A 27,526-nucleotide genomic window follows, 5' to 3' on the forward strand; every position below is an offset into this window, starting at 1 on the left:
CCTCTCCACTGCTGATGATAGAAGGCTCCATCAACATTGCATTTGAGCCATCCTGCATGTGGTACCTTCATGTGGACAATCAACTAACGTGATCCAAAACGCAGCTCAGCCTCTTTTTCACTTCCTCAGCGCAGCTGCCGCCAAGTCCAGTGTCATCGCCCACCGGGGCAGTCTCAATGCTAAAAACTACATATAGTTTCTATACCTATTAATTTCTAGACATTATATATAGAACCAATGGTCTAAATGGATAGTTTCTACAGAATAACTTTTTATCCAATCACATTTATTCTCTCTTTATTCTCAACAAATTATATCACTTCATGTCTTGGATCTCATGTAGACATGGTTTCTATCGTAGACTCAGTTTCTATGATTTTTGCTCTCTCTCATCAATAACTATATTGCCACATCAGCAAAATGCTTAGATAATACTACAATAAATATCAATAGAAACCATGATATTCTGCATTAGGAGTGCCTGAGAAGACGAGTTGGCGAGCGGTGGTTAAGATTCTAAAATTTCTAAAATTTGATAAATATTTGATAAAGTTTTAAATCACAAAAAAAATTCTAGGATTCCAAAATTCTAATAAAAACCTAGATATATACTAGTACATGAGAAACCGAATGAATATTTGGATATCACTAAAATATCTCTAGAAACTTTTGAAAACTAGATTGAGCTCTACATATATTAAGAAAACTCTAGAAAAATCTCAAAAACATTATAATTGATGTCTAAATGAGTTTTAAAAACTTTTCATGACGAAAAATATGAGACAAAACAAAGTTTGAATCCAACATAAATTAATGTTTAATGTATTCACGTTATTCATTCATGTTGGATGCATCTCTTTTTTTTGTATAAAGTTATCATAAAGTATTTGGATATTCTTTCACAAAAAATTATTTAGATATTGATTAGAATTTTTGGGAATTTTCTAGATCTTTTACCATTTTCCAGAACTAAATATGATTTTGGATCTTATAAATATATTTTCACAAGCTCTAAATGTTTTATTTAAGTTTTTGGTGTCCTTCTATTGCTAAAATATTTTTAGATTTTTTTAGCAGCTTAAAGACATTTTTGTGGTTTACAAACCTTATTAGATATTTAATAAAGTTTTCAACTAAAAAATGTTGAAACCAACATGAAAACCACTTCTGACGAGCACACAAAAGTAATTTAAATTGCCTGGAGAGCCTATGGTCTAAGAAATATTTATATTTATATTTATATTTATGTTTTGGATGGACTTTTTCCAAAAATACAAACAAGTGAGACATGGACCGATTTGATTGCAAGCCACGTGATTTTCATAATTCCTAGCTAGGGCATTATATATCATTTATATTACCCTTTCTTGTTTGCATAAAAACCATCATATTGTATGTTCAACAATATTTGTGAACAATGGAGGAAGAAATGCATGTTGGTTAATGTTCAACAAAATGGCACAGCTAACAAGTGATAAATGTCAACAAAAATATCTAGTAAAAAACAAGGAAAAAATAATTTAATACGCTATCTCAGCAAAGATAAGATACAGGTTCTACATGACACAATATTTCTTCCAAATTAAAAAGGATCACAAATATTACACTAAAACATTAACACAATAACAGGGGGTGAAAAGACAGGTAGAGGTACCCAAGCTTCAGCTACATTGTTGAAGTTTGTCACAACAGAAGACATCCATATGATTTCAGGGTAACAATTGCTGGTCTTCACACTGCTGAAATTATGCTTCTAGCCTTGCTGAGCCCGAGAGAAATGGAACGTATGGAAGATAATAAAGAACTGGGTCATACAAATGCTCCATGGCATTGCATACAACACAAACTTTCCCACGTTCCATGTCATATGACATCAGTATTCCCTCACACTTCCAAACAAAGTAAATCAAGCTGCATTCTGGATGGATAGCGATCAAAGCAAACCCAAGACCCTTCTCTCCAAAAAGCTGTGAAGTACTAATGTTGTACTTAAATATCCATTCATCACTGTCATAGTCCTCAAGAATCCAGACTGACAATACAGAGAGATCCCTTTCCCTCGTATTGAAGTAATACAATTGCCCCCGTGATTGACCAATAAGAGTAAGATTACTGGAAAAAATGTCTGTACAGAAGTTTTCAGCACACATAGTTTCCAGCAAAGGAATGGTCCTACATATCTTACCTTGTGTGTCCACTGCAAGTAGCTTGAAACAATTGGTCATCAGATGCAACATTCCTTTGAAAAAAAACTCTATGGAATCAACTAACTGAAGGTTATTGCCCCAACCATTTGCCTTGCGGCTCCAGGCACCTGTCTCTGACGAGTAGATATTCACACCAGCAACAGCAATAAATCCATAACCCTGGTCTTCTTCTAGAATCTGGAACACATGGAAGTGGGATGAGATAGCCGGGTCAAAGCGGAATCGGTATGCGCAAGCACCACTATCATAGTCAGACTCCGGCAGGACAAACCATTTCTCTGTTGCAGGATTGCACACAACATAATTAGCTTCATCACGGGGGAAGACCTTCCTACAGAGGCAGAACAGGAGGCCGTTGCAGCAGGTCTTTGGAATAATCTGCCTGTAGCCGGTCAGGAAGGGCAACGAGGGGTCCAAAAACAGCAGCTCTTCGCGTACTGTGATGTCCATGAAATCTGAAAATATTATTATGTCGTTCTCCTCGCGGTTGAACCTGCCTCTGTGGTGGACGAAGCCGTAGAAGAAGCCGGATAGCGTCTGGGGGATCTTCTTGCGGTGCTCGGAGTGGGTGATTAGGCCGTACCAATGCCAGGAAACGCACTTGAAACGGCAGATCGATTTGACCGGCAGCCGCGACAGGATCTCGACGATGATATCATCCGTGAGGTCGGCGGCGGCGCAGGCACTCTTCTTGGAAGGATCCATCTGTGCGCTTGTCAATCGGGGAAATGGGGAAAATGGAAAAAAAAAAGAACGATTCAGATTAGAGATCAGCGCAGGGCGGAAGTAAACAAGAAAGATGAAGATGGCGCAAGAGAGTAGTACCACCAGTCTGCCGGAGAGGCGCATCGCACAACCATGGTGGAAGGCGAGGGGCGGCGATGTTTTCGACTTTGGTGGCTGGCGGCTCGTGGCACTGTGGCAAGGATATGTGAGAAATTGCGGCCCGCTCTCCTCCTAAAGCTTTCTGTTCCGAAAGTGTGATTGTGAGTATTATGATTTATTTTTCCTTGACCTCCCAAATCAGATATCTTAACTTTTAAAACTGTTCAAACTATTTTATTGTTCTGATTTTAAGTGACTTTTAAAAAGATCTTTTTAAATATTTGATAGTTTTTAAATCATAGAAAATGACTGTAACTTTTTAAAGTTCTAGGATAGATTAGGATATGATAAATCCAACTAAAATTTTAAGAGCTCATAAAAATATCACTAGATGCTTCAAAAAAATGGATTTGACTCTAGAAAAACAAAAAAGAATTAATAAAAAAATTCTCAAAACATTCTAATTGATATGTACACGTGTTTTGAAAACTTTTTGCAACAAAAAAAATATATAATACGTAACCAGCACAAATACTTAGCATGAATGTATTCAACATTAGTGTATGTTGCATTCATTTAGGTTGAATCTCATATTTTCCGCACAAAGTTTTGAAAGCATGTTTATATTAGAATTTTTGGGTAAGTTTCTATCTGAGATTTTTTAAATTTTCCTTTAACTATTTTTTTTAAATTTTCTTGAGATACTTTCATAATCTCTAAATTTTTTATTTCGATTTGTCATATCCCAATCTACCTCTAGATTTTTTAGAACCTTTAATGTTCGGACATTTTCTATGGTTTAAAGATCTTATCAAGTATTTTTACTTTTTTGTTAAATAAAAATTTACAACCGTCTTCAAAATTGCTTCAAACCAGGATTAGAAGGTAATTTAAATAGTTTTGAGAGTTCAGGAGATCTGCTTTTGAAGTTTGAGGAGAAAATAAGATTATGACCATTAGAGAAGTAGATTGTCTCTCTCTCTTTTTCTAGTGAGACATGGGCCCATTTGATTGCAAGTCACAAAGTTTATGAACCCACCTTTGTTGTGAATTGTGGTTCGTGGCGGTTTATATCGCGAACCCCATTATGCTTAGATGTAGCAATTTTTAGCACACAATCAAGTACTCACAATGTTTCACATTACTTATTATTTTAGGATCTGAACATTCTCTCAAATTACTTGTCTCTTTTATCAGTGTAGCGCAGTAGCTAATAATATCCATATCCCCTAGTCAAATGCACCAGTACGGTCAATAGGATGTAATCAGAATTGTGACGTACTCAATGTGAAAACAGCTGTCTTTTTTAATGTTTCTTATTTTGTATGCTATATTAACTAGAACTAGGGGAATACTCCGCGCGTTGCTGTGGGGATTCCAGATAATTTAAAAAGAAATTAAACTATTTATATTTATAGTTATATGGATGAAATTATCTTAAATTAATTTTGGTGAATGGTTTGGCTGGCCATCTAAATACATGTTAGTGGATGAAGAGATAACTATCAATTATATGTGTTAGATGGCTATAATTGCAAGTTCTAGTGGATTGATGATGTGGATAGCTTGCATGTTGAGAGAATTCTCTAGTGGGGTTTAGCTTTATAAGAGTATAAGATAACAAATAATGAAAATGGATGGAGCTTTCAGTGGAAAGCGTGGTTCGTAAGAATAGTTTCGGTGAGAAACGATTGAAACCATTGTCCACTAACACCCAAGGACTAAACTTTGCCGCACCGGTTATGAATATATATGGTTTTTACTATTGATTGAGAAAAACTTTAGCAAATTTCAGCCACCTGCTAGGTGTTACTAGCAAATTAAACTTGATTTTTCTGGACAAGCGAAACGGCCAAGCTCATCACGATTGTAACAAATGCCATTGTTCTCGTATAGCAAGTTATAACTCATGAAGTCATGACGTGCGAATAACAATGCCAAAATTAAACGAATATACGCACGAAATTTGTAGGCTGCTGGAGCGATGACTAAAAACAATTTGAATTCGCAGAAAAAAAAACTGATCAATTTGGAAAAAGTAATGTCAACAAGTCCCATCCTCTTTTATACTGGAAAACAAAATACACAGAAGTAGCAGTAGCACTGAGAGCTAGCACAGGTGAAAATTGGCAACTCAGGGAATGCATGGAACCAAAAGAGAAATTAAAATTGACCTAACGAGCTTCTTCCAAAATGTACGAACCATGGGGGAAAAAAACTGTCGTACAATGAGAGCTCTTATCCGGCGGAATGACGCTCCAAAATGTACTATCTCTCGGCAAGCTCGATCGATCGCCAGCTAGTGGCCAGGACCCCTGGGGCTCGGTCCTGACGGGAGCTGCTGCGTCCACGCCATGGCCGTCGTCTTCGACCATGCTCTCTCCGGCATGGTCGTGTATGCCGTCGTCGCCGTTGCCGGCGCTTCTTGGTTCTCGACGACGCTGCCTTCTGTTGCTGGTAGCTGCCTCGCAGCATCTGCAGCGGAGAAGAGGAGAGCACCGCAAAGGAGTGCAATGGTGAGAAGGACGGTCGGCGAAGTAGTGGTGGTCTTCATGGTGAACATCGTTGATGGTGGTTAACTGTGTGTCGGCATATATAAAGCTCAATACTCTAGAGATTCAGTTCGTTTCTAGCTAGCTAGAGTGGCTAAAATACTGTACAGTTTTGTCCGTTCACAACGGTTCTTTGGTCCGTGAGATTTTCCTCAAATGAAGCGTGGAACACACAGGACTAAACTACTAGTAGGAGTATTAGCCTACATAACTCATCTTTTGATGCGTGGACAATGGCTTAGAACATGGCACATGGTGAGTAACATTGTCATCAACCTCTGTCACTTGATTTCCAACCAAAAAAAAAACTGTCACTTGCAGCCACTAGCGAACAAAGTAGTATAGAGTCAATGTCGTCGGATCGACCTAACAATTTGGAATTGCTTTTTTCCCGATATATGAACAATAATCTAACTTCAACATAGCAGAGGAAACGAAACGACAACCAACAAGTACTCTTGTACGCTAAATTAGAGAGTGGATCCGTCGTCCGTGCACAAATCGATCAGCTTGTCTCCACAAGCATGCTATGCATGTGAGCTACAGCACGGAGCTCGAAGGAAGCCCGTGCGACTCTGATGGCAGATTTAGGCCTTGTTTAGTTTCGAAATTTTTTTGGTTTTCGGGACAGTAGCGCTTTCGTTTTTATTTGACAAACATTGTCCAATTATGGAGTAACTAGACTTAAAAGATTCATCTCACAATGCAATTAGTTTTTATTTTCGTCTATATTTAGTGTTCCATATATGTACTGTAAGATTCGATGTGACAAAGAATCTTATTTTTTTTTTGGTTTTTTGGGTGAACTAAGGCCAGTCTCAGTGGGTGTTTCACCAGGATGTCATATATATTTATTAGAGCGCTATGTCAGCAAAACTGTATTTTTTGCATGAAACGAAGAGGAGAGAGAAGGAAGTAGTTTCACCACGGTGAAACTCCGCGGGCGTTGTTTCCCACGCGATGAAATGGGATGAAGTTCCCACTGAGGGCCAGCTCGTTTCACCATCTTACATGTGATCCAATCATTTTGCAGCAATTAAATGCTTTGCTTAGCCTTGGAAACAATAAAGTGAAATGCTTCATTGCTGGGGTTATTTCATAGATGATTTTATTTTAAACTTGATGACGTGTTGGTATGTGAAACTGTACAGTGACTGTCCATTGAAACTAGCCTAAACAACGCCTTAGTCGACGGACTTCGACCAGGACGCGCATCACTGGGGTAATAGTTTATTACTCTGGCCAATGCATGCCTCTAGACATTGAACGACTGATTGTTTTCAGCCCGGCCGGCAGCCGGCTCCGAGCACGAGGGTCGCAAATTACGCGCTGTGTGTTAGGGTTTGTTAATTGTCCTACGTTAATGTGGAGTAGAGTATCATGCTCATGCACCGGGACAGCAGCTATTAAGCCCTAACACCGGCCTACATGTACCGTGCACATGCGGGAGGTTAACTCATCGAGGTCAAACTGTCATACCTACCTGCCACTCGTGTTCAGTGACAATTATATTTGATTCAAGGGCATCGATCAAGAATCACTAACAAAACGGTCAGGTGGGGGTTGGCAAGCTAGTAAGAACGTTTAGAGCAACTCGTATAGTTTTTTTTTTAAAAAAAAAACAAAAATTATATAGTTTTAGGTGGTTTCAAACATATATTAGGTGCACAAAAAAGTAGTTCTTCCTCCAAGGCTACCCTATTTTTGTGTCTAAAACTAAACCTATCTACCACATCATTGCATCAAACCTCTCTAGTCACCTCTAGCCACCGTACCTCTCGCTAAAACTAAAATAGGTTGGCGATTTAGGCTGGTGTTGGAAGGGCGCCCCGCCCACCCACACCCAAAGACGCCCAAAATGGTTCTTTGGGGAGCAGTAGCCCAAATTTGAGGTGACATGAGAGCATCTCCAGCGGTTCCCTAAATCTCTTCCCAAAACTTAGTTTAGGCATGACCAAGGAAAATAGGAACCCACTAATTCTCAAAATGGACTCCTATAACATTAAAAAAAGGTCTCCTAAACTGTCGCGTTGATCCATGCTGTGAAAAATGAGAGGAGTGTGGAAAGATACGCGAATCCAAGGACTCTCTCTGTATCGGTGTCAGCCTAGAGTGGGTTCGTCTGCTTCTCCTAATATTTCATTTCATCTGGCGCCAACTCTTTGCCGCCATCGCTCTCTGCCCTAGCTCTTCTAACAATTTCAACTTCGATCACTGTGTCATGGGTTCGTAAGTGTGACAGTGATTAGTGACTCGATCAATGGGTCGATTTGTCATGTGTGGGACTCTAATGGTTTAGTACTCAAGAGAAAAGGTTTGTCCTAGTTTGAGCATCTAAGCCCTAAGTCCAGCAACTAGTTCTTCGTGTTAGAATGCTTAATCGAGTTCTTACAATGAAAGAGGAAGAAAGATGGTAGGAGAGCGCTTAGCTTGCAGTGAACTAGGGTTTTCTAGGATTTGTCCCTCCTCTAAGGATGCATATGCCCTATCTTATATGCCTGAGGGCTAGAGGAGTACAAGGAAACAAGTTCAAGAAGCTCCTTTTGCAGGCAAGGGAGTGCTAGGGTTTCATGTGCTAATCTTCGAGTTGGTGGCCGCGCCGAACGCCATTCCTTCTTGCTAGTCATGGCCGATAGCGTCGAACCACTTCTAACACCGCCTCCAAGAGCCTAGTGTTGACCGCCAAGGATCGAAGTTGTCATTGTGCCTCATATGTGCTTGTCCTCCTTATGGCGTCCGTTGTACGCCAAAGGGAGCAAGTGCATGCTTGGGAGATACTGGTCAGTGGGCCCGCACGCCCTCTTCTTTCCTCATGGAGGAGCTATGGGTTCACTCTTGTCGTGTTACCTCATGCTTCGAGTGTGACCTTGAGCCAGGAGTGGTTGACATGGCCTTGCAAGAGTGAGGCGAGATAGAGCTTTGGCAGGCCGAGAGCCCTCTAATTCTATCGACGCGTCAGGCTTTCGGCACATGTCAGAACCTAGGTCTAGATTCCTCCCATGTGCCTCAAGAAAACGGTTGATCAAGTGGGCGCTTTAGGAGCACACCATTCCCAGCCTTCCTTAGTCGATGAAGGCTACCCAAGACCATGAACATTCTCAAGTCCCCGGGCGCGGAGGTACAAGTGTGGCCTTGCTTAGCAACCTCCCACTAAGGCCTTCAACAACTTATTAGGTGGGCCATCTTATGGCCCATCTCTGGTATGCGGTCCGTGCCCATGAGCGCACATGCTAGGTGCAGCCCTCAAGCCCCTGATTGATTAAGGAAACTAGTCTGGGGATTAGTTGTACTGTCATGGTGCTAATCTAGGGGTTTAGATGACCCCCTCTGTTAATTAGGCACACAACACGCGACCTCCACTACCCTCCCCTGAAAGAGATAAAATCGGTCACTGTCACCCTCTTCTTACACCCTACACGAGCTAGCAAGCCAGATGTAGTTTATCAATACATACACTCATATACTAAGGGGGTGTTGGTTAGGAGTTTAACTGTAGCATTTTTAGTGTCCAATCATAAACTAATTAGGCTTAAAAAATTTGTCTCGCAAATTACTCTCAGCTATGTTTTTAGTTTCATAAAGTCTATATTTAGTACTCCATGCATTTGTTCAAACATTCGAAGTTATTTACCAGCGTCAACCAACAAGGCCTAAGTGATTAAGCTTGCTTGTCTCTTGGGCCACGGCCATCACAAGAACAAGGACAACTTCTTCAGAAGATAAAGTACAAACCCCCTGAGCGGATTTTTGAGCTGGTAAATAACTTTGACGAGAAAAAACGATTTCCTGACTCCTGAAATATTATTATGTGATAGTCATATAGTTTGGCAGCTTGACGTTGCCAGGGCGAGAAAATACGATCTGCATTCCATACAAAGAAGAGGCACTCTGTCAGGCAACCCAGTTACCATGAACACGGACACTAAAACATGTTTTCTCCCCTTTAATAATACAATGTGCATATATACCTGGTAGTCTCCAAGTGTGCGCGACTTAAAACCAGCTGCACAGTAAATGAAATAGTACTCCCATGTACGGATGAACTTTTCATCAAATCCGATGGCCAAAACTTTACTGTGCAGAAAATATTAATACGGTTAACTGTGTTATGTAGAAATGGTAAATCCACTTATAGCTTGAAATAAGGAGCTCCTACGTATACTTACTCTCTATGGGTCATGAAATTGTCTCTCCAGCACATTAGAGTTGTGTAGTAATGGTAGCCAATATTCTCAACGTGTTCTATGCTGGAGACAAATACTCAATGTTACTCCCTCTGTTCCAAGAAAATGTAAATTTCTCTTTTTGAAAAGTGATGGATCCACTTCAAGTTTGACCAAATATATAAAAAAGTAACAATATTCATAATGTGTAATAAATATTATTAGATTAATCATAGAATATGTTTCATAATAAACCTCTTTATAAGAGTACTAATGGGATAACTAGGATGGTTTCTAGGCATTAATTAGGGTGCTAAGCAAGCAAAATGGTAATATGGCATTGGGATTAAGGGGGAGAGAAGAAAATAGTTTCTTATAAAAAATTATGTGTATACGGGAACCAAGATAAGAAGATGTATGTGTGATCGGTAGAAGATAGATGATCGGAGAGAGAAGTGTTAGAAGAGTCAAAGACCTATTGGGCCTTAGCCCATTAGGGTTAATTAGTCGCTTGCTTAGGGGGTCAAGTAAGTCTTACTTGTAAGACAAGTAAACCTCTCTATATAAAGAGAGGAGATATATCAATCTAATCAAGCAAGAGATTAGAAGGAAATCCCTTCTCTCTTGTCAGCCGCGGGCAGCGCCCCGCGGCTGGCGTTCCTAGCGCCTAAAACCCTAGCCTCCTCTCTCTGCGGGTACTGTTCACGCCTTCAGCCGCCGCTATCCCAATCAATCTCCCTCAATCCTAGCAGCCACGTAACATCTGGTATCGGAGATCTCAGGTTCGATTCGATGTGGACCTCGTTGCCGCTAACCGCGGGGGCATCCTCATCCGCCGGTTCCGTCATGTCGAATGTAGAATTGACAGCAGCGGTTCTCGACCTTGGCAAGATGGTGGCCGCGATTCAGTCCTACCTCGTCAGTTTGGGCATGCAACCGACGGCCCCGGTTTCCATCCACCAGCCGTGGATGTTGCCCTCTCCTTCGCCGATCCTGTCATATGCTATGGCATCAACGATGGGGCTGGTGTACACGATGGCGAGCACCCTGACGGTAACAACGACGGTCGCTCCAGTGCCCACCACCGGCGCTGTTGTTGTTCCTGGTGTGCCAAGCCTCCAGCACCCATTCACCGATGGGATCATCCATAGGGGCGCCGGCGTCCAACAGATCCAAGATGAGGGCGAGAAGTCGCAACAAATTGAGCAACCGACGGACAAGATGCTTAGGTGCCAGGTGTCGGCGGTTGCGCGGCTGCAGGTTGCTGCGCGCTGTCTCCTTGCATGTCGGCGGGTGCGGGAGATGCGTGATCTGCAGTTGATTCAACCCGATACCCCTTCAGGCCTTCACATCTCCTCCAAGTTGCACTTCGTCGCGTGGATGAGTTCAATCCCGTCCGCTACGCCAGGGATCTTCTGCATTCGGTTCCTCCCATGGGTGGCGGGCAAGCTGTTTTCTCCGCGGGCGACGAACTCAACCTCTGCGTTGGTGGCGGTTTGGAAGGCGCTCCCCTCCCTGTCTATCTTGTCATTAGCGGGAGCGCTTTGCCTAGCGTCGCTGTTTTTCGTTGCCGGCCGCCACGAGGGCACCTCCGCTGGTCGTTGTTGCGGCCAATTCCTGATGGTCGTCCATGTGCTTCCCTTTTGTCCAGATGGCGCCCATGGGATCCAGGTGGCCTCACACATACATGTTCATCACGCGGAGGGTGCCCGACGTATCTTCAGGAGTCATAAATAAAGATTTGCATTCCATTTCAGGTTAGAATAATAAAATAAGTCGAGATGTAAAAATGCTTGTTTTTAGGTGTTTGGTTTGTGTCGAGTTCTCGTCGTTCTAAATTGGTCAGGTTGCAGCTCGAGGACGAGCTGCATGTCTAGGTGGGGTGTAATGTTAGAAGAGTCAATGACCTATTGGGCCTTAGCCCATTAGGGTTAATTAGTCGCTTGCTTAGGGGGTCAAGTAAGTCTTGCTTGTAAGACAAGTAAACCTCTCTATATAAAGAGAGATGTATCAATCTAATCAAGCAAGAGATTAGAAGGAAATCCCTTCTCTCTTGTCAGCCGCGGGGTGCTGTCCGCGGCTGGCGTTCCTAGCGCCCAAAACCCTAGCCTCCTCTCTCGCTCTCACAGCCGCCTTCCTGTGAACAGTACCCGCGGTACTGTAGCGCGGATACTGTTCAGGCCATCAGCCGCCGCTCCTTCGATCCCAATCCATCTCCCTCGATCCCCAGCAGCCACATAACAAGAAGACAGTGGATTGGATTGGCTGAAAAAAGTATTTTCATGAAACCATTATTTTGGGAATATAGTTTATATATGTAGTGTCTACATGATAGACACATGGTAAGTATGGAAACTATCCTATAATTTCTTGGTTGTTGCTTTCCTTATTAGAGAGACAAATGTTGATACTATTCTACAAATCTACACATTCAAATTTGAGACTGATTGACTCCTCAAAAAATGAGATTTTCATTCTTTTTGAAACGGAGAGAGTAGTATATAGCCAAATTGGATTACTCAATTATATATAAGGCAAGTTTGATTTAGAAAATGATTAGACTCATTTATGTGTATAAGCATAAACTGAGGTTAAATGACACAGTTAGCTTAGACAGTGGTGTTGAGTGCGACAAACCAGAGCCTTGATGCATTGGACATGGCAGACGTTATCCGGGCTAAAGAAGGAAGGCAACCACCAGGGAAGATATATTCCTTTATGAAGTCTGAGCTCCTCCTATACTCTTCGTAACGTTCCTCTGGGATTGAGATGAACTGTGTGTATAAATTTAGTTAGTTTCAGATGAAAACTTGTCTATTAAAATGGAGAATACAAATCAATTTGACAATTAAAATGGACATGCAATCAATAGGGTGCTGGAATGGCATGCACCTGGAGGACAAATAGACCGTGTTCTTTCAAATGCTGCTCGCAGCAGCTAAAAAAGTCGTCCATGTATTCATGGCCAACATGTTCAATCATCTCGCTGAACAATGTAGAGTGAGGAGAATATATCTATCAGCCGTGCCCGTACAGGATCAATCTTTCAATCAAAATTGGTGTATGTAGTACTTACCAACTTATAATTCTATCGTATTTATGGCCCATTGGTATTTGACGGTAGTCACACAGCAGGAAAGTTATGTGATCCTGAAAAAAAGAGTAAAATTTGCTACCTCTCGAATCTTTTCCATTGTTGAGTTGATATATTGAAGAGTAACAAATAATAATATATACACCCTCCATCCCAAATTATAAGTCATTCCAAGAATCTTGGAGAGTCAAAGCATTTTAAGTTTGACCAAATTTATGTGATAGGATAATAACATTTAAGATGTCAATTAAGTATCATTAGATTCTTCATCAATTATATTTTCAATGTAATATCTATTTGATGTAAAAATTTATAATTCTCTTTAAAATTTTGGTCAAACTTGAGGTGCATTGACTCTCCAAAATTCTTGGAATGACTTACCATTTGGAATGGAGGGAGTATTACACTATAAAGGTACCATGAAAATCAATAAAAAAATCTTCTATTGAAAAAATACTATAAAAGTATAGTAGTGACCTCTAATCCAGCTTCTTTCACTTTTCTCTGGGCATACTTAAGTTGCTTCTCAGACAACGTGATGCCCGTGTATTTACAGTTTGTTCGTTTCACCACCTCCATTGCTAAAGTGCCCCAGCCACTACCAATCTCTAGAACATGATGTCCTTGCTCCACATTAGCCTTCATTTAAATGGATGTGTCACAAGATTGAGGCACCATCAGGTCATATACAAGCAGTAGTTAAGTCAATGTGTAATGAAATTATACATATACATGATATCTTAAGATCAGAGATATATGTATTGGTGGACAAGTGCAAGAAATTAAACACCACATAGTCTACATAATATATATTACCTTGTCGATCAGAACTCTAACTTTACGTAGCTGGGCTGCTTCTAAGCTCTCATCCTCCACCTACCATCACAGCCGACACCCAAGCTAGTTTGAGAGTAAACTAGTATTCATAATGCAATTCTACAGACTACACAATTTACAATTCTGCAAATCACAATATTGACAAACCTTGAAGATTCCAGAAGAATAATTCATTGTTGGGTCGAGAAAAAGGGCAAAGAAATCATTACTCTGCACGCACATATATGTAAACAGGGAAACAAAAAACATTTTGTCAACTGTTTTAGATGAATAGAATCGAAATGAATGACCATTTAAATGATTTGGGAGACAACTAGGGAGCACACTAAGAACAAATAATATTGCATTGTTGGCTTAAATAAACTTGTCATAGAAATTTTAAGCACATATATAATGTGGACACCAAAAATGAAGAAAGATAAGTAATGACCAGATCATAGTGTTCAGAGATATTCCGACGAGTTTGTGTTACAGTGTTCTTCCTTGACACATGTGACAGAATATATTTCGCTGATGCAACCCCAGCAGTTAAAATCAGTGGTGTCCACCAACCCCTTCTTATATAGCTTCTGCAAGAGAGGTTTCAAGGAGTTTGACTATATTGTATTCAAGTATGATGCTTCACTTCAGTAAAACTGTTCAGTTTAATTTTGTAGAAAATTGACAGTTCAAGACCTTTTTCCACCAATGTTGCTTGAACTCTTGTGCGCATCTCTATTAGCAATAAGAATCTGTATGGAGATAGTTCATGAGTTCAGTTACACAATAAACGAGAACTAATTGTGTTCAATCTGTCAATGTAAATGATCTAGATATATACTACCTTAGCCATGACGCCTTATATTTTAGGACAAAGGTAGTATATATCAACAATTAGGAACAGTTAGTTTTTTACCAGTAAAAGGTTTAGAAGGCCTTCTCTATGATCAGCAAAAGAGAAATAGCCATTAATATAGGCATCTGCGAAACCGAGATCTGCTTCTGTTGCAACCTGAAGAAACAGCAACGTAGCCAAGAGTAACATATGCATCAGAAGAGATCTAATCAAGCAAGCATAGTTGCATACCGAAACTCGGAAGTAAACTTCCACACAGATGAGAAAGAGAGAACAGAACCTTCCAGTAGAACTGGGGGTCATGAACTTATAGGACAGATTTTATATGGCATTTTTCACATGCTTTACCAAAACTGAATGTAGTGCCTCCTTCCTCAATCAAGCTAATCAGCAAACTGAAGTGAGAACCATTACTAGAGATTGTGCAGTATATACGATTTCATACAAGAACAAACCTCAAGTAACCGATGGATACATATTGGTTGAGAAATCTTATCACCAGAAAACGTGCCCCAGCTTCTGTCCATGATGGGACCATCACTTTTGGGTTCACCAGAAGGTTACATTTGTTTCCAAGTAAACCTTGAGCTGCTGCTTTCCCAGCCTGCATCAATTATTCAGTACACTATAAACTGATAGTATTCACACTAATATTTGTAAAACATTTTGGCGGTTGCGTTTGACCCCCTCCCCCCCCCCACCCCCACCCCCAAAAAAAAAAGGTACAGGTTCTACAGGGAATACCTTTACCCCATCCTCATGGAATCCGTAGCCTGTTATCCAATACAAAAGATACATTACAGAAATAAAAAATGGAATACACCACAAGGGCATGTTGTACTGTAACAACTGAAGTTACCTTGATATGACCCACAGAACCATAATCCTCTCGTTCCCTGGATGTGATTGAGCTCAAGAGAAGCCTTTGCAGCGGCAACAGAAGGATTTGGGTGTCTGGTGTGCCATTTATGCAATACATGATCAGGAACACGATGTGGATTAAGCGTCACAAGAAAAGGCCCGGCAGATGCAATGTTCTTGGCAGTTCAAAGAAAGAAAGAAAGACACCTCGGTTATCATTGATCCGTATTAAACTTGGTAATACTAGTTGGTAATAAATATAGATAGCTCCCAAAGTATCTGCTAGCTACCTGAAGCAGATTTAGCCAGTATGTAACACACACACCCCTGCTTGTTGTCTCTAGGAAGTTCCTGGCACTCCATGCTAAGGAGCTACGTGGCATGAAACTTTCATCTTGATGGAGGTATACATCACTGCAAACGAGAAATAGAAACCATATCAGACAAGTGTACTGGATAAAAACTACACATCTAACAATATATCATATAATATGTAATAGCATGCAGCATTACCTGTTATTATACTGGAATGCACCTAGAATTCTCAATTCATCATGTTTTGCTTCAGCACCAAGTACCTTTAGAGCTTCAGATGCATGCACACCAAATATGATTTGGTCGTAGGTCTCCTCTAAACCATCAGCCTCCAAAAGTTTATAACCCACTGCCACAAACATGTAACAGTACGTGTTTTCATTAGTGGTTAAATATCATGATTTACATCTAGAAAGGACATTTGGGATCACAAGAAAAACACAAATACTGTGACCCCTCAGTAACATCTAGAAAGAAAAGATCTTAACAGAGTGCTTATAGCACAGTACAGCAATGGACAGTACCTCCTCCCTCCAAACTGGAAACAGATTTGACTTCACAGTTCATCTTAATTTGACAGCCCATGCTCTCCAACTCTCCTCTTACCTGCCAAGGAGCATAATGGTTGCATTGATCAATCATTTCACGATGCATTTAGATGGAAACAACTATTTTGTAAAAGGTTCAGTTCCCTTTTCTTCAAAACAGGTTTCAGTACCTTGTTCACGTAGGACTCCGAACAGCCCTTGACAGTGTGCCAGTGTGAGCGACCAAATAACTAAGCAGCAAGTGAATGAGGTTACAGAGTTTTTGTTATGCCCGATGAATTAAGAAACAAAAAATGGTGAAGGAGGCACCTCCAGAAGGTGATTATCACGGCAATACGAGAGCACAAAGAAAGCCGGGAAGCTCAACACCCCTTGTGACGGACAGGACCAGATGCACGCACACATTGGAATCTGCAACAAACGAACAATCACTATGGCAGAAAAAGCACGACGCGAGGAGTACAGACAGATCATGAAATAAAGAAAAGGCACTTAGGAGCCGTACAAGATAAGCGTCCTGGAAGAGCTTGGAATAGCCATGGGAACTAAAAAACTGACCCAAGGTTTCACTGTGGTCAAGGTCAGGATTTCTTTCGTGATCTTCCAGGTACCTTGAGATTATTCAAATTAAAGATGATGGTAGTAAATTCTCAAAAGAAAAATGATGGTAGTAAACTATATAATCAGTCAAGCTTCAATGCTTCATGCACATGCATGTTAGATGTACAAGTCTTCTACGATACAATAGTGCACAAGCAGGTGTTATCTATAAAAGTAGGGAAGGATCATCAAATTAAAGAGGCTACTAGCTCACTTGATAGCATCGTTCTTGAACTTGAATATCTCGACGATCATGCGCCAGAAGCTGGGGCTAAGCAAGCTCCGCTTCTGCGCCAAGAGGCCTGATATACCGTTGCGACTGCCCCACTCAAAGCCTCTGGCGTTGCTGTCATTGTTCAGGAGCGTGCTCACTGAGAAGGACATGTCCGATATCTCGGTCTCCACCCCGAGCCCTTCAAACCATTTCACCATGTTTGGGCTCGTCACCTGCATGCATGCCCGTAGTTAGTGCATAAGTTCCATTACAAGAAGAGATCTCATTTCATCCCAAAAAAAAAAGAAAAAAAAAAGAAGAGCTCTCAGTTAGTTCCTGACATTTTTCTGATCATCTGGTGATTCTTGACGTTTTATAGCCAATGGGAAAGACATGTTCCCCGCTTTTCCCGTCATGTTACTCATTAACTTTCTTTCCACAGAAAACATATGTTTCATTCCAATAAGCTCATCAGTAGCCTGGGATAGTTAGTTTAGGTGACCCACGTATAGTTGGTTGGTTTAGTTCCACATTAGAAGTTTAGGCAGGTGGGAACAGTTTATAATCTTGGTCACTCTAAATATAACTTAAATATTTTACAAGAAGTGAGGACAAAATTGTAAGACATATGCTATACGCATGTGAAGCTGGACTGTAAGCATATTTTTTACAGAGGTGTTACAAAACCACAATCAATGAATGAATAATTAAAATTGCTTAAGGTTGTAAATAATAAATTGCTATAAGTTTTTCACTTCTTACGGATAGTTCATTTAAGCTTCTATCACTTAACTCATAAAACTATACTCAAGTTTTTCTCTAATAAAATTATTAGTTTGGAAATACTCCCACAAAAATAAATTACTAGCTCATCGGATAAACTAGATTAATAATAAACTAGAAAGTAACACGTGGCATTGCTGCACACCTGTGTGGAGTGCTGACCATTGTAAATCCATTTTTTGTGAATCTCAAAATGTTGTGTGGCATAGGTTAAGGTAAGGTGAAATTGTAAAAAGGAATCAAAGATAAAATATCAGTAAATAAAGAGTGAGGACAGTATCTTCTGAGGAAGATGTCTCGTGCAAGAAAAACAAAGAAATAGTAGGGAAGTACACAGAAGAATGTGGAGTAACCTAAACACCGTAGCCACATAAGGGAGCTGGATATGGCAGCCCTCACTAAAATTTGCATTTGACATTAAAATAAAATGTGGAGTAGCCTATTGAGCAGGTTAATATACACTTGGTCGATGTAACCTCAGCTTTAGGTGATGTTGCAATAGAAATCAGGGACGGGGTGGTGATGTGTGTGTGAGAGAGAGTGTTGGGTCTATGTATGACTCCTTTTTTCTTCTACTAATATAATGATACGCAGCTCTCCTGCGTGTTCGAGAAAAAAAAATATACAAAACACCGTAGCCACATAAGGGAGCCTGGATATGGCAGCCCTCACTATAATTTGCATTTGACATTAGAATAAAATAGTAACCATGGCGACAAAGCCATAAAGCATGAATACTAACATGAAGGAATAACTAAGTCCTGAGACTTGATAACTCAAACATTGCAAGTAGTTACAAAAATAAAACTACTGATCAAAGGCAAACTCATCTGAAATCTTTTCCTACTTGACGTATTTGTAGCACTGCATCAATATATTCTCTGAGAAATTCAGAATCACGACATGAGATATAATCCATTCCTATAAAAAATCTTGAAAACAGGTCACTTCCAGAACTTGCATCAGAAGCTTGTTTACGTGAAAATAAACAGGACTTGTGGCACAGCATCAATGGCCTGATAGTTACAATGAGCCCAGCCTGGATGCAACAAGCAGTGGCGGAGGCAGGAAATAATTTTTAGGTGTGGCGAATGATAAAAATCAATTGATTAAACATGTGTAATGTAACTATGCGAGAGAGATCATTATATAAATATATATATTACTGTGTGATCAGCAAATATAACGGAAATCCAAAGGTACAGCATCAACACTTAGAATACCTCAGGGGGTGTTTGGTTGGGGGTGTTAAAGTTAGCATGTTTGTCTTATTTGGCAATTAGTGTCCAATCATAGACTAATTAGGCTTAAAAGATTCGTCTTACAAATTACTCTCTAGCTGTGTTTTTAGTTTCATAAATAGTCTATATTTAGTACTCTATGTATGTGTCCAAACATTCGATGTGACGGGAGTTAAACTTTACCAGCGCCAACCAAACAGGGCCTAGATGACTGATCACAAATTTATCACCAGGCACCAGCCTAGCCACTAGATCCAGCCATACAGCAGCCATGTTTTGGTGTATTTTCATGTGTGTGTATAATACACATAATATAGTCTTTTGTATAAATTTTAGGTATGGCAACAGCCAAACCTTGCCACATTGCTGCCTCCGCCCATGGCAACAAGCACAATTTTTGTTAGGATGGCCAACCCATGAAGTGTTCATGTCTTAAGTAAAATACCATAGTTATACATCTTTAAGACTTGGTTGCAGGTTACTACCGTACAAAGTCCTGAATATTAACCGGCATAGAGCTCTTGAGTAAAAGAAAAGGGAGGTATTAATCAAATATTTTTGTTTCTCGTGGGGATAGATATTTGACAAATGTAATTGAACATCCTTATGCATACAACATAGTTAAGTAGTAGGACCTCTCTTTCTAGGCCTGGGAAACTACCCCATATGAAATATTAGCACTATCCTCTCTCATGTAGAAGTGATACCAGTCATCTGTAAGGACTAAGAAATAATTTTGGTAGACCAAACTGACAAATGCAGAGTCATATTCTCGGTCTCCAGCTCTCCATAAGAAACAGTTTGCATACGTATTGATGCTACTAGGAAGTACAGCCTCTAATTGGATCATTGGTTATGTCTCTATGCGAAAGAAAACATCTATGTTGTAATATTTTCAATGCTTTTATAAAGACATCAAGATTTCCTGCACTGCTGAGATTTGGAGCCTTACTGCCTTAGGAATGGTTTTGGCTGTTAGTTAGTGGGGCTAGTTTTTAAAAGAAATGCAACTCTCAGAAGAGCGAGTGAATCATGCCCCTAACTTAGGAGACACTACAAGTTGCACAAGGTTACTCCTCTCCTCACGCCTTATTTCGTCCAGAATCACCAGGTCAGCTAATCGCTGAAGAAACAAGCAAATATCTTTACCTAAAAAATGCTGTTGCTGCTTGCATGGACTCCGAGTATTGTATTGTTTTCAAATTAGATTGGTAAAATATAAGATTCCGAATTGAGGATGCAAGTAAGACATGGCTAAGGATAAAGTTGCCACCTTGTTCAAGGCCTCTGGGGTCGAGGACAACTGTGCCTAGTGCTGGTTTGGTGAGCGGCTTGCCTAGGAGACATTTCGTCAAACAGCTGTTGGGTGTCGTCAATGTCGGCGGCTGCTCCGGCAACAGGAGCGCTGGCCCATCCGCTATTGCGTGGTGGCAGGTCACACAGGGGCGCGGAGAGCTACAAAGCGTCGGCGCTGGTTGCCTTCTTCGCCACGCGTGCCTTGGTGGCGGCCCCGCGCTTCTGTGCCCGCCGCCTGACTCGATCGCGCCTCCACCATCTCGGCACTGCACATGCCATATCCGACGGCGCGGACGCGGCCAGCCCTTGCAGAGGAGGCCGCTCGCGCCGAGGATGAGGCTGAGCGGACGCGGCGCGGCTGGTTGGCGCATGGTGCGAGGACACGCGGCGGCGCCACAGGCGGAGGAGGGGCGTTCCCGAGGCCAATGGGACGAGCCATCGCCCGAGCGCCCGGCGGGTAAAGAGACCTAAACCCAAAATACCTCGCTCACAGTGGTTTGCCTAGCAAGAAATGCTCTCCAACGAGTGACCCAAACACAGGATGTATTTTGCGTATTAGCCTGAACGCAACCTAAATATGCCTAGCCTCTCTCCATGGTACGCAAATCTCCAGCGTCTCCACAGCAAAGAGGGACGGGCGGTGTCAGAGCAGACAGGAAAGGGAACAGGCAACGTGGGGGAGAGAGAGGAACATGTTTTTGCTTTTGGGTACTGGCTGTTGGAGAATCGCACTTTTGGGTTCACGATAGATTTGCTGTGCGAGACTCAAAGTGTATGGGTCTTCGGTTTAGGTCTTTGCTGTTGGAGTCAGTCTGAGGAGGCTGAAATTTGCCAAACCAAAAATTTGACGGTCATATTTTAGCTATTATTTAATTGCCTACTAAAATCCAAAACTTGTTAATCTCTTATATTTAGCTTTGCTAAATTTATGATAATATATTTTTTTAATTTAGCTTGCCAAATGTTTTTTTTTCAGGAGATGGCTTGCCAAATCTTTGGCATGGTAAAAGCAACTCCAACAGTCTTGCTATTCTTATTATGGAGGCCTTTTAGATTTTTATAGTAGAAAAATAGGCTCCAATAGATGTGCTATTTGGTTTTGTAAAATAGAAAGTTTGCTATCCCTTGATTTTCATTGGCCATATATAGCCAACCACTGGCACTAGCTATCTGATAGCAAGGCTGTTGTAAACCTCTTCTTTTTTAAGAAATTATCTATTTTATAAAATAGCTAAACATTAAAATTTAGCTCCTCATTTTAGCCAAGCTCTTGGAGATGCTCTAATTTTGGTCACAAGCCAATCAGATTTGAGGTTTCGTAATTGTCTGAGTTGATCCAGAAGAACCCGATTGAATAGTTGATATTGCAAGTTCGTTGGATCCTACGATTAACGGGTTAAGGATGACGTGGCCCTATTGACTGGGCCGCTTGAATGGAGAAGATTGTCTATCCCAATAATATATTATAAATCGCCTATCCCAATAGTAATATATTGTAGTTCAGTGAAAACAAGCTCAGTTAAAAATCATTTCTATAAACAATATTCTCAACCGTCTTTATGAAACGATTTTAGGTCACTCTTAGTACCTAGCATTGTTTCCAAAACAATAAAACTTGAATGAAATACTCGTTTTCAATATAAAGTTTCATTCAATAGTTTTATAAACATTTTATTCTAGAACTCATAGATAATTGGTAATCGTGTCAAGGGAGTTTCATGACTTTCATCTTTTTCTCTATTTTCTTAAATACATTGCTATATCATCATAAATATCTTATTTGACAACTTATTTAATACAAATGAAACTTACATAAAGCTTCAACGGAAACTGCCTAAATAAGCCATTTCTAGAGATCTATTTCTAGAGGCGGTGACTCAGCGCACTCTAGAAATAGTTTCCACAGGCTTGTTTCATATTACAATAGAACCATTTTTGTTGTTGTTTTAAGGGCTTCATAAGGGGGCGCCTCTTGTTGTTATTCTAATCTAAAAAATAAAAATAGTTTTGAAAGTTTGAAATGAATATTTGGATCATATAATAAATTTAAGAGTTGTCAACTATAAAGTTATAGAGCCCAAAACTATAACTTTAAGATAGACTATGTCAACATATGAGGTGATTTGAATTTAAAAGTCTGAGAACTTTAAAGTTATATTTGGTCCTATTAGTATGGACTATGTCGCATTTAAGATTGTTTGAAAAAAAAATTGACTTCAGAATCCGATAACTTAAAATGATAAGGTCCTCTAAACAATCTTAAATAAAAACGTTATTAACTGTAAGGCCTTGTTTAGTTTTCAGAAAATTTTGCAAAATTTTTCAGATTTCCCGTCACATCGAATCTTTAGACGCATGCATGGAGTATTAAATATAGACGAAAATAAAAACTAATTACACAGTTCGGTCGAAATTGACGAGACGAATCTTTTGAGTCTAACTAGTCCATGATTGGACAATATTTGTCAAATACAAACGAAAGTGCTACAGTGTCGATTTTGCAAAAAATTTTGGAACTAAACAAGGCCTAAAGTTATAGCCTGCATCGAGCTCTGTAATTTTGATCCAGCTTCATAGAAAAATTATGATTGTTTTGTGCGACACATACATATAGACGTACTCCCTCCATCCAAAAAAAGTGATGTTTTTTCTTTCAGACATCATATTTGATCATTTGTCTTATTTAAAAAATTTCTAAAAATTATAAAATAAATAAATAATTTTTAAAGTATACTTAATGATAAAATAAGTCATAACAAAATAGATGATATTTTGACAAAAAATGAAAAATTGAATAAGACGGATGATTACATAAGATGTCTAAAAGTAAAAAAAGATACTTTTTTTTGGACGGAGAGAGTAGACCCTTAAGTTGTATCTGTAAAGTGTTTTTTAGAGCAAGTCCACCACTAAGAAGTAGTAGCTATCATCGGCTATTCTGTTGTTTTGGTTTTTCTAGATACATAGTTTTTGTTATGCTAAAACAATGTCCAAGGCCCGTTTGGCAAGGATTCTTTAGTGGCCTCAGGAGTCGTTTGGAGCCATTTTCTGCTAAATGGAATAAAATAAAATGGCTCCACCGCTGAAGCTCCTAAAAACATGCTCTCACAGAGCTTTGAGAGTGCGAAAGAGCCAAAAAAAATAGTGGTTTCTTTCGGCTTCACCTCATCTTACATGGCGTTCTGTGAGACATAGTTTAAGAAAGAAGTTGTTTTATCAAACGATTTACCAAAACGGCTCCAGCTCCACCTAAAAAATTATGTCAAACAGAGCTTAAATATGTAATAAAAATTGTGTATTTAAAAATAATTAAACAAACTATAAATTAGAACGGATGGAGTGATACATTAGGAGCACATCTGGTGGAGATAGGTTCTAAAGCAAGTGCAAATAGTTTTCTAATAAAAAAACATAAATAGGAAATCAAGGCGAGGTGCCTAGTGCGGGTCAGGACTCAGGTGAATAAGTTTGTAACTTAATAACGCATGCATGGATGTAGGATGTTCGCACCCGGTTGAAGACCATGAGGCTGAGGTCGATGTGGACAGGGCCGGTGCTGCTGCCGTCGTCGATGACGATGTCCATGGTTCTGGCATCGTACCCGCCGAGACGGTCCTCCTTCTCGTACAGAGTCACCAGTGCGCCGCCGCTCCTCGCCAGCTCATGCGCCGCCGCCAGCCCGGCAACACCGCCGCCTACCACCGCCACCCTCATCGTCTCTCCCTGTCTTCCTCTATCTGAGCAAGCACACAGGACGCTGGCGCAGTGAGCTCAAAGCCTGTCTTTAATAAAGGTCCTGGCGGCCCGGCCAGTAGAGACGTGATTCCGTTTAATAAATAAATGGAGATTAGATAACATTTTTTTTTCGGGGACTGAGATTAACTTGGCTGCTTCTCACCTGCATTTCCGCGTTTACCGGACAGTATGGAGAATCCGCGCTAAAAAAAACCGAGAACTGTGACCCACAACTAAACAGCTCACGTTGGGAAGTACGGTGTCACATGGTTTCCCATCTCTGACAAAAAAAAAATCTATTTTTCTAAAAACTGTCGTACAAGGGTTTGTAAATTTTCAAGATTTTCCATCATAATATCAAATATTTGGATCTATGCATGGAGCATTAAATATAGATAAAAATTTTTTAATTGCACATTTTACATATAATTTGTAAGTTGAATCTTTTGAACCTAGAGCATCTCCAACAGTTTGCTAAAATTTGTTTGCCATATTTTGAGTTTTGGCAACTGAAAGAAAATGACCATCTCCAATAGTTTGCCATTTAGACTTGCCAAATTAAAAAAAAACCCACACGCCAACTACTAACGATCCATCTATCCCCGTGGCCCGTGCGTGAAGCCGCCGCGTTCTCCCGACGTCTCGACGCCGCCGCGGCTCCGTACGTGACGCTTGGCCGCCGGTCGTAGGAACTCCCAGCGATCTCGTCAGTAGCAGCTCCGTGCGTGACGCCTGGCCGTCTCCACGAAGCTTAGCAGAACATTGTCTTCCGCTCGACAGCATCATGAAGTTTTCTATGTCTCTTGATGCATCAAACTCAGCGGCAGCAGGATGACTGGACTACAGAATGCCGGAGAGAGATGCACACTTGCAGACTTGCAGAATGCCGGAGAGAGATGCCTCCATCGGTGTGTGCTGACTGGACTGCAGTAGTACGTGTGAACCTACAGTGATAAACAACACACCACGACTGCTGCCATCGTCATTCGACTGCATAAACAAAAGCCACAGCAGTACGTGTGAACCTACCGTGATAAACAACACACCACGGCTGCTGCCATCGTCATTTGACTGCATAAACAAAAGCCAAGAGCGGTCTTCCAGCGACGCGCGAACGCGAGGCGCGTCGTGATGTCGCGTTTGCGTGCCCTCGCCGAGATACAAACAAGACGATGGAATACGAACAAGGATATCCTAGACTTCTGCTACAGCAGAGATCAAAAATACGTGTTTTGAGATTTCCCGTCCCGTCGGAGTCGCGAGTTCCAGCAGAGAGAGTCGCGGCTTCTACTTCTCAATGGCCGGCGCCGGGATCTATTCCAGGACGGCGGTGGGAGGTACCGACGATGAAGGACGGTGGGAGGGGATCGGATAGCACGGGGAAGTTTCACACACCTCGCGGGAACGAAGAGTGACGGCGCGGGAGGACGATGCGCGAAGGAGTACGCGCGTGTAGAAGTACGTGCGCGGATCAAGTCGATGGCAACTTCAGATTTTTGGCAAACATATTTAGCAAACTGTTGGAGAGAGTTTTTCTATTGATTTGCCAAACTTTGTGGGATGGCAAGTGTTTTAGCAAACTGTTAGAGATGCTCAGTTCATAGTTAAACAATAATTATCAAATACAAACAAAAGTGCTACAGTAGCCAAACTCAAAAACTTTCCTGAACTAAACAAGGTCTAAGGGATGTTTGATTGGAGGTGTTAAAGGTCTAAGGGGTGTTTGATTGGAGGTGTTAAAGTTTAACAGGTACTGTACCATTTTCATTTTATTTGACAATTAGTGTTTAATTATGGTCTAATTAGGCTTAAAAGATTCATCTCGCAAATTATTTTCTAACTGTATTTTCCTCATCTTTTTTCTCAGTCCACTTTCTCTATATTTTTCTTAATGCCTCAAAACATCCATTAACCCCTTAAATGGAGGGGATGCGACACAAATTTTTCTCAATACCTTCTATCCTTATCGTGAAACTGACGCATGGGTCCCAGGGTGGAAGTGTAACACCCTAAATTTTAGTCTTTTTGAAATAGAGTTAAATTGAGTTGATTATGAGTTATTGTGTTCATGAAAACATAGGAAAATAATATTTTTTATTAAATTAAAATTCATCATAGGGTACAGCAACATTGTTATGTATACATACTGGTGCATTTGTATTTTTTATGCTATGTGGTTTTGACTTTAAGTCATATGATTCAAAATGTTTTTTAATGAGTTAGAAAAGAGCTTTGAAATAAAAGAAAAAGAATTTAAAAGGAAAAACTCACCCTTTGTCTATTCAGGCCCGAGGGCCTAGCTCCCTCCACTCCCCTCTCACGGCCTGCCCCTCTTCCCCACAGGCTAGGCTCAGCTTGGCCCGTCGCCTCCCTCACTCTTCCGCCAGCCCAGCACCGCACCGTGTGGCCCAGTATGGGTGAGTCCACGCACGGACTTCACTTTTCCTCCCTCTCGCTCTGCAGGTCGGCCCACTCGATGGAAGCCTACGGGTGCTTCTCTCTCTTCATCACCAACCTCATGATGGCACCAAACCAAATTAGCGCCGCTGAGCTATGATTCGCCCTCGATTCGGTGTGATCTCCACGCTTATGGGCCTTGTAATTATCCCAAACCCTCTTTTATGCCTCATTCCTCCATCTACGCGCTGTTGTTCGCCCTGGCTACGGCGCCACCACCGCTCGGATCTCACCGAGGTGCCAAGCTCGCCCACCGCCTTAGTGGCGCCACTCGAACCTTCTCTACGGTTTTCGATCCATCATCGAGCTCTTTGTTGAGATTCCGAAGCTTTTGAGCCCCTCCCTTTGTTCTCTTTTCCTTTCTGTGCCATGCTAACCGTTGTCGACCCCTACAAGGACCTACCGAGCCGCCCGTCGAGCTCTATGTCATATTCGAGCCTTCACTGCCTCCATGAAACACCTAGGTGAGCTCTCAGTCGCCATGTCTTTCACCTCGTGTCTTCACCGGGTCAAACTGAGGCCCATAGGCCATCTTCTGTGCTCGCCAACGAGTTACTCGTTGCCGGCCATGGCCTCCACCGCACCGGACTGTTTCGGTAGGCCCTCTCTCTTTCACCCACTTGTCTAAGCTCAGCCATCCATTGTGCGATCATGGCTCAGACGAGAAGATAACCCTTTATGTAGATTTTGTTAAAGAGCCCATGTCTTTCTTCTTAATAGAACCCGCAGTCCAAAGCGTATTCCTGTAATACATTTTCCTTTTTCAAAAGCGTATTTCCTTTGATTTAGATTCAAAATATGTTTTTACTATTTACAGTTTTACCATTGATTTTGATTTAGCCATAAAATATTTGTTTTAACTCCGATTTGATAGATTCAAATTGCTTTAGATTCATTATCATGTAATTTACGTGTTAGTACTACTGTTACACTTGTTTGCAACTTTTAAAATCTTGAGATTAG

The 27,526-nt window shown here is 41.0% G+C and overlaps 1 protein-coding gene and 1 pseudogene across 3 annotated transcripts; both read right to left on the reverse strand.

Moving 5' to 3' along the window:
• Window positions 1,473-3,169, reverse strand: LOC8063205 (F-box protein At5g07610). Of its 3 annotated transcripts, none has more exons than XM_021461390.1 (2): window positions 3,033-3,169; window positions 1,473-2,912 (listed from the first exon to the last, which is right to left on the reverse strand). In XM_021461390.1, the coding sequence occupies exons 1-2, from the start codon at window positions 3,054-3,056 to the stop codon at window positions 1,746-1,748; spliced, it is 1,191 nt and encodes a 396-aa protein (XP_021317065.1). In that variant the 5' UTR covers window positions 3,057-3,169; the 3' UTR covers window positions 1,473-1,745. The 3 variants fall into 3 exon arrangements, with proteins under 3 accessions (XP_021317065.1, XP_021317062.1, XP_021317070.1); XM_021461387.1 differs by having other exon boundaries at window positions 1,473-2,919; XM_021461395.1 differs by having other exon boundaries at window positions 3,036-3,142.
• On the reverse strand, window positions 9,122-24,116 carry LOC8063206 (annotated as a pseudogene).

This window comes from Sorghum bicolor, chromosome 1, assembly GCF_000003195.3.
Source record: "Sorghum bicolor cultivar BTx623 chromosome 1, Sorghum_bicolor_NCBIv3, whole genome shotgun sequence".
In the NCBI taxonomy this organism is placed as follows: domain Eukaryota; kingdom Viridiplantae; phylum Streptophyta; class Magnoliopsida; order Poales; family Poaceae; genus Sorghum; species Sorghum bicolor.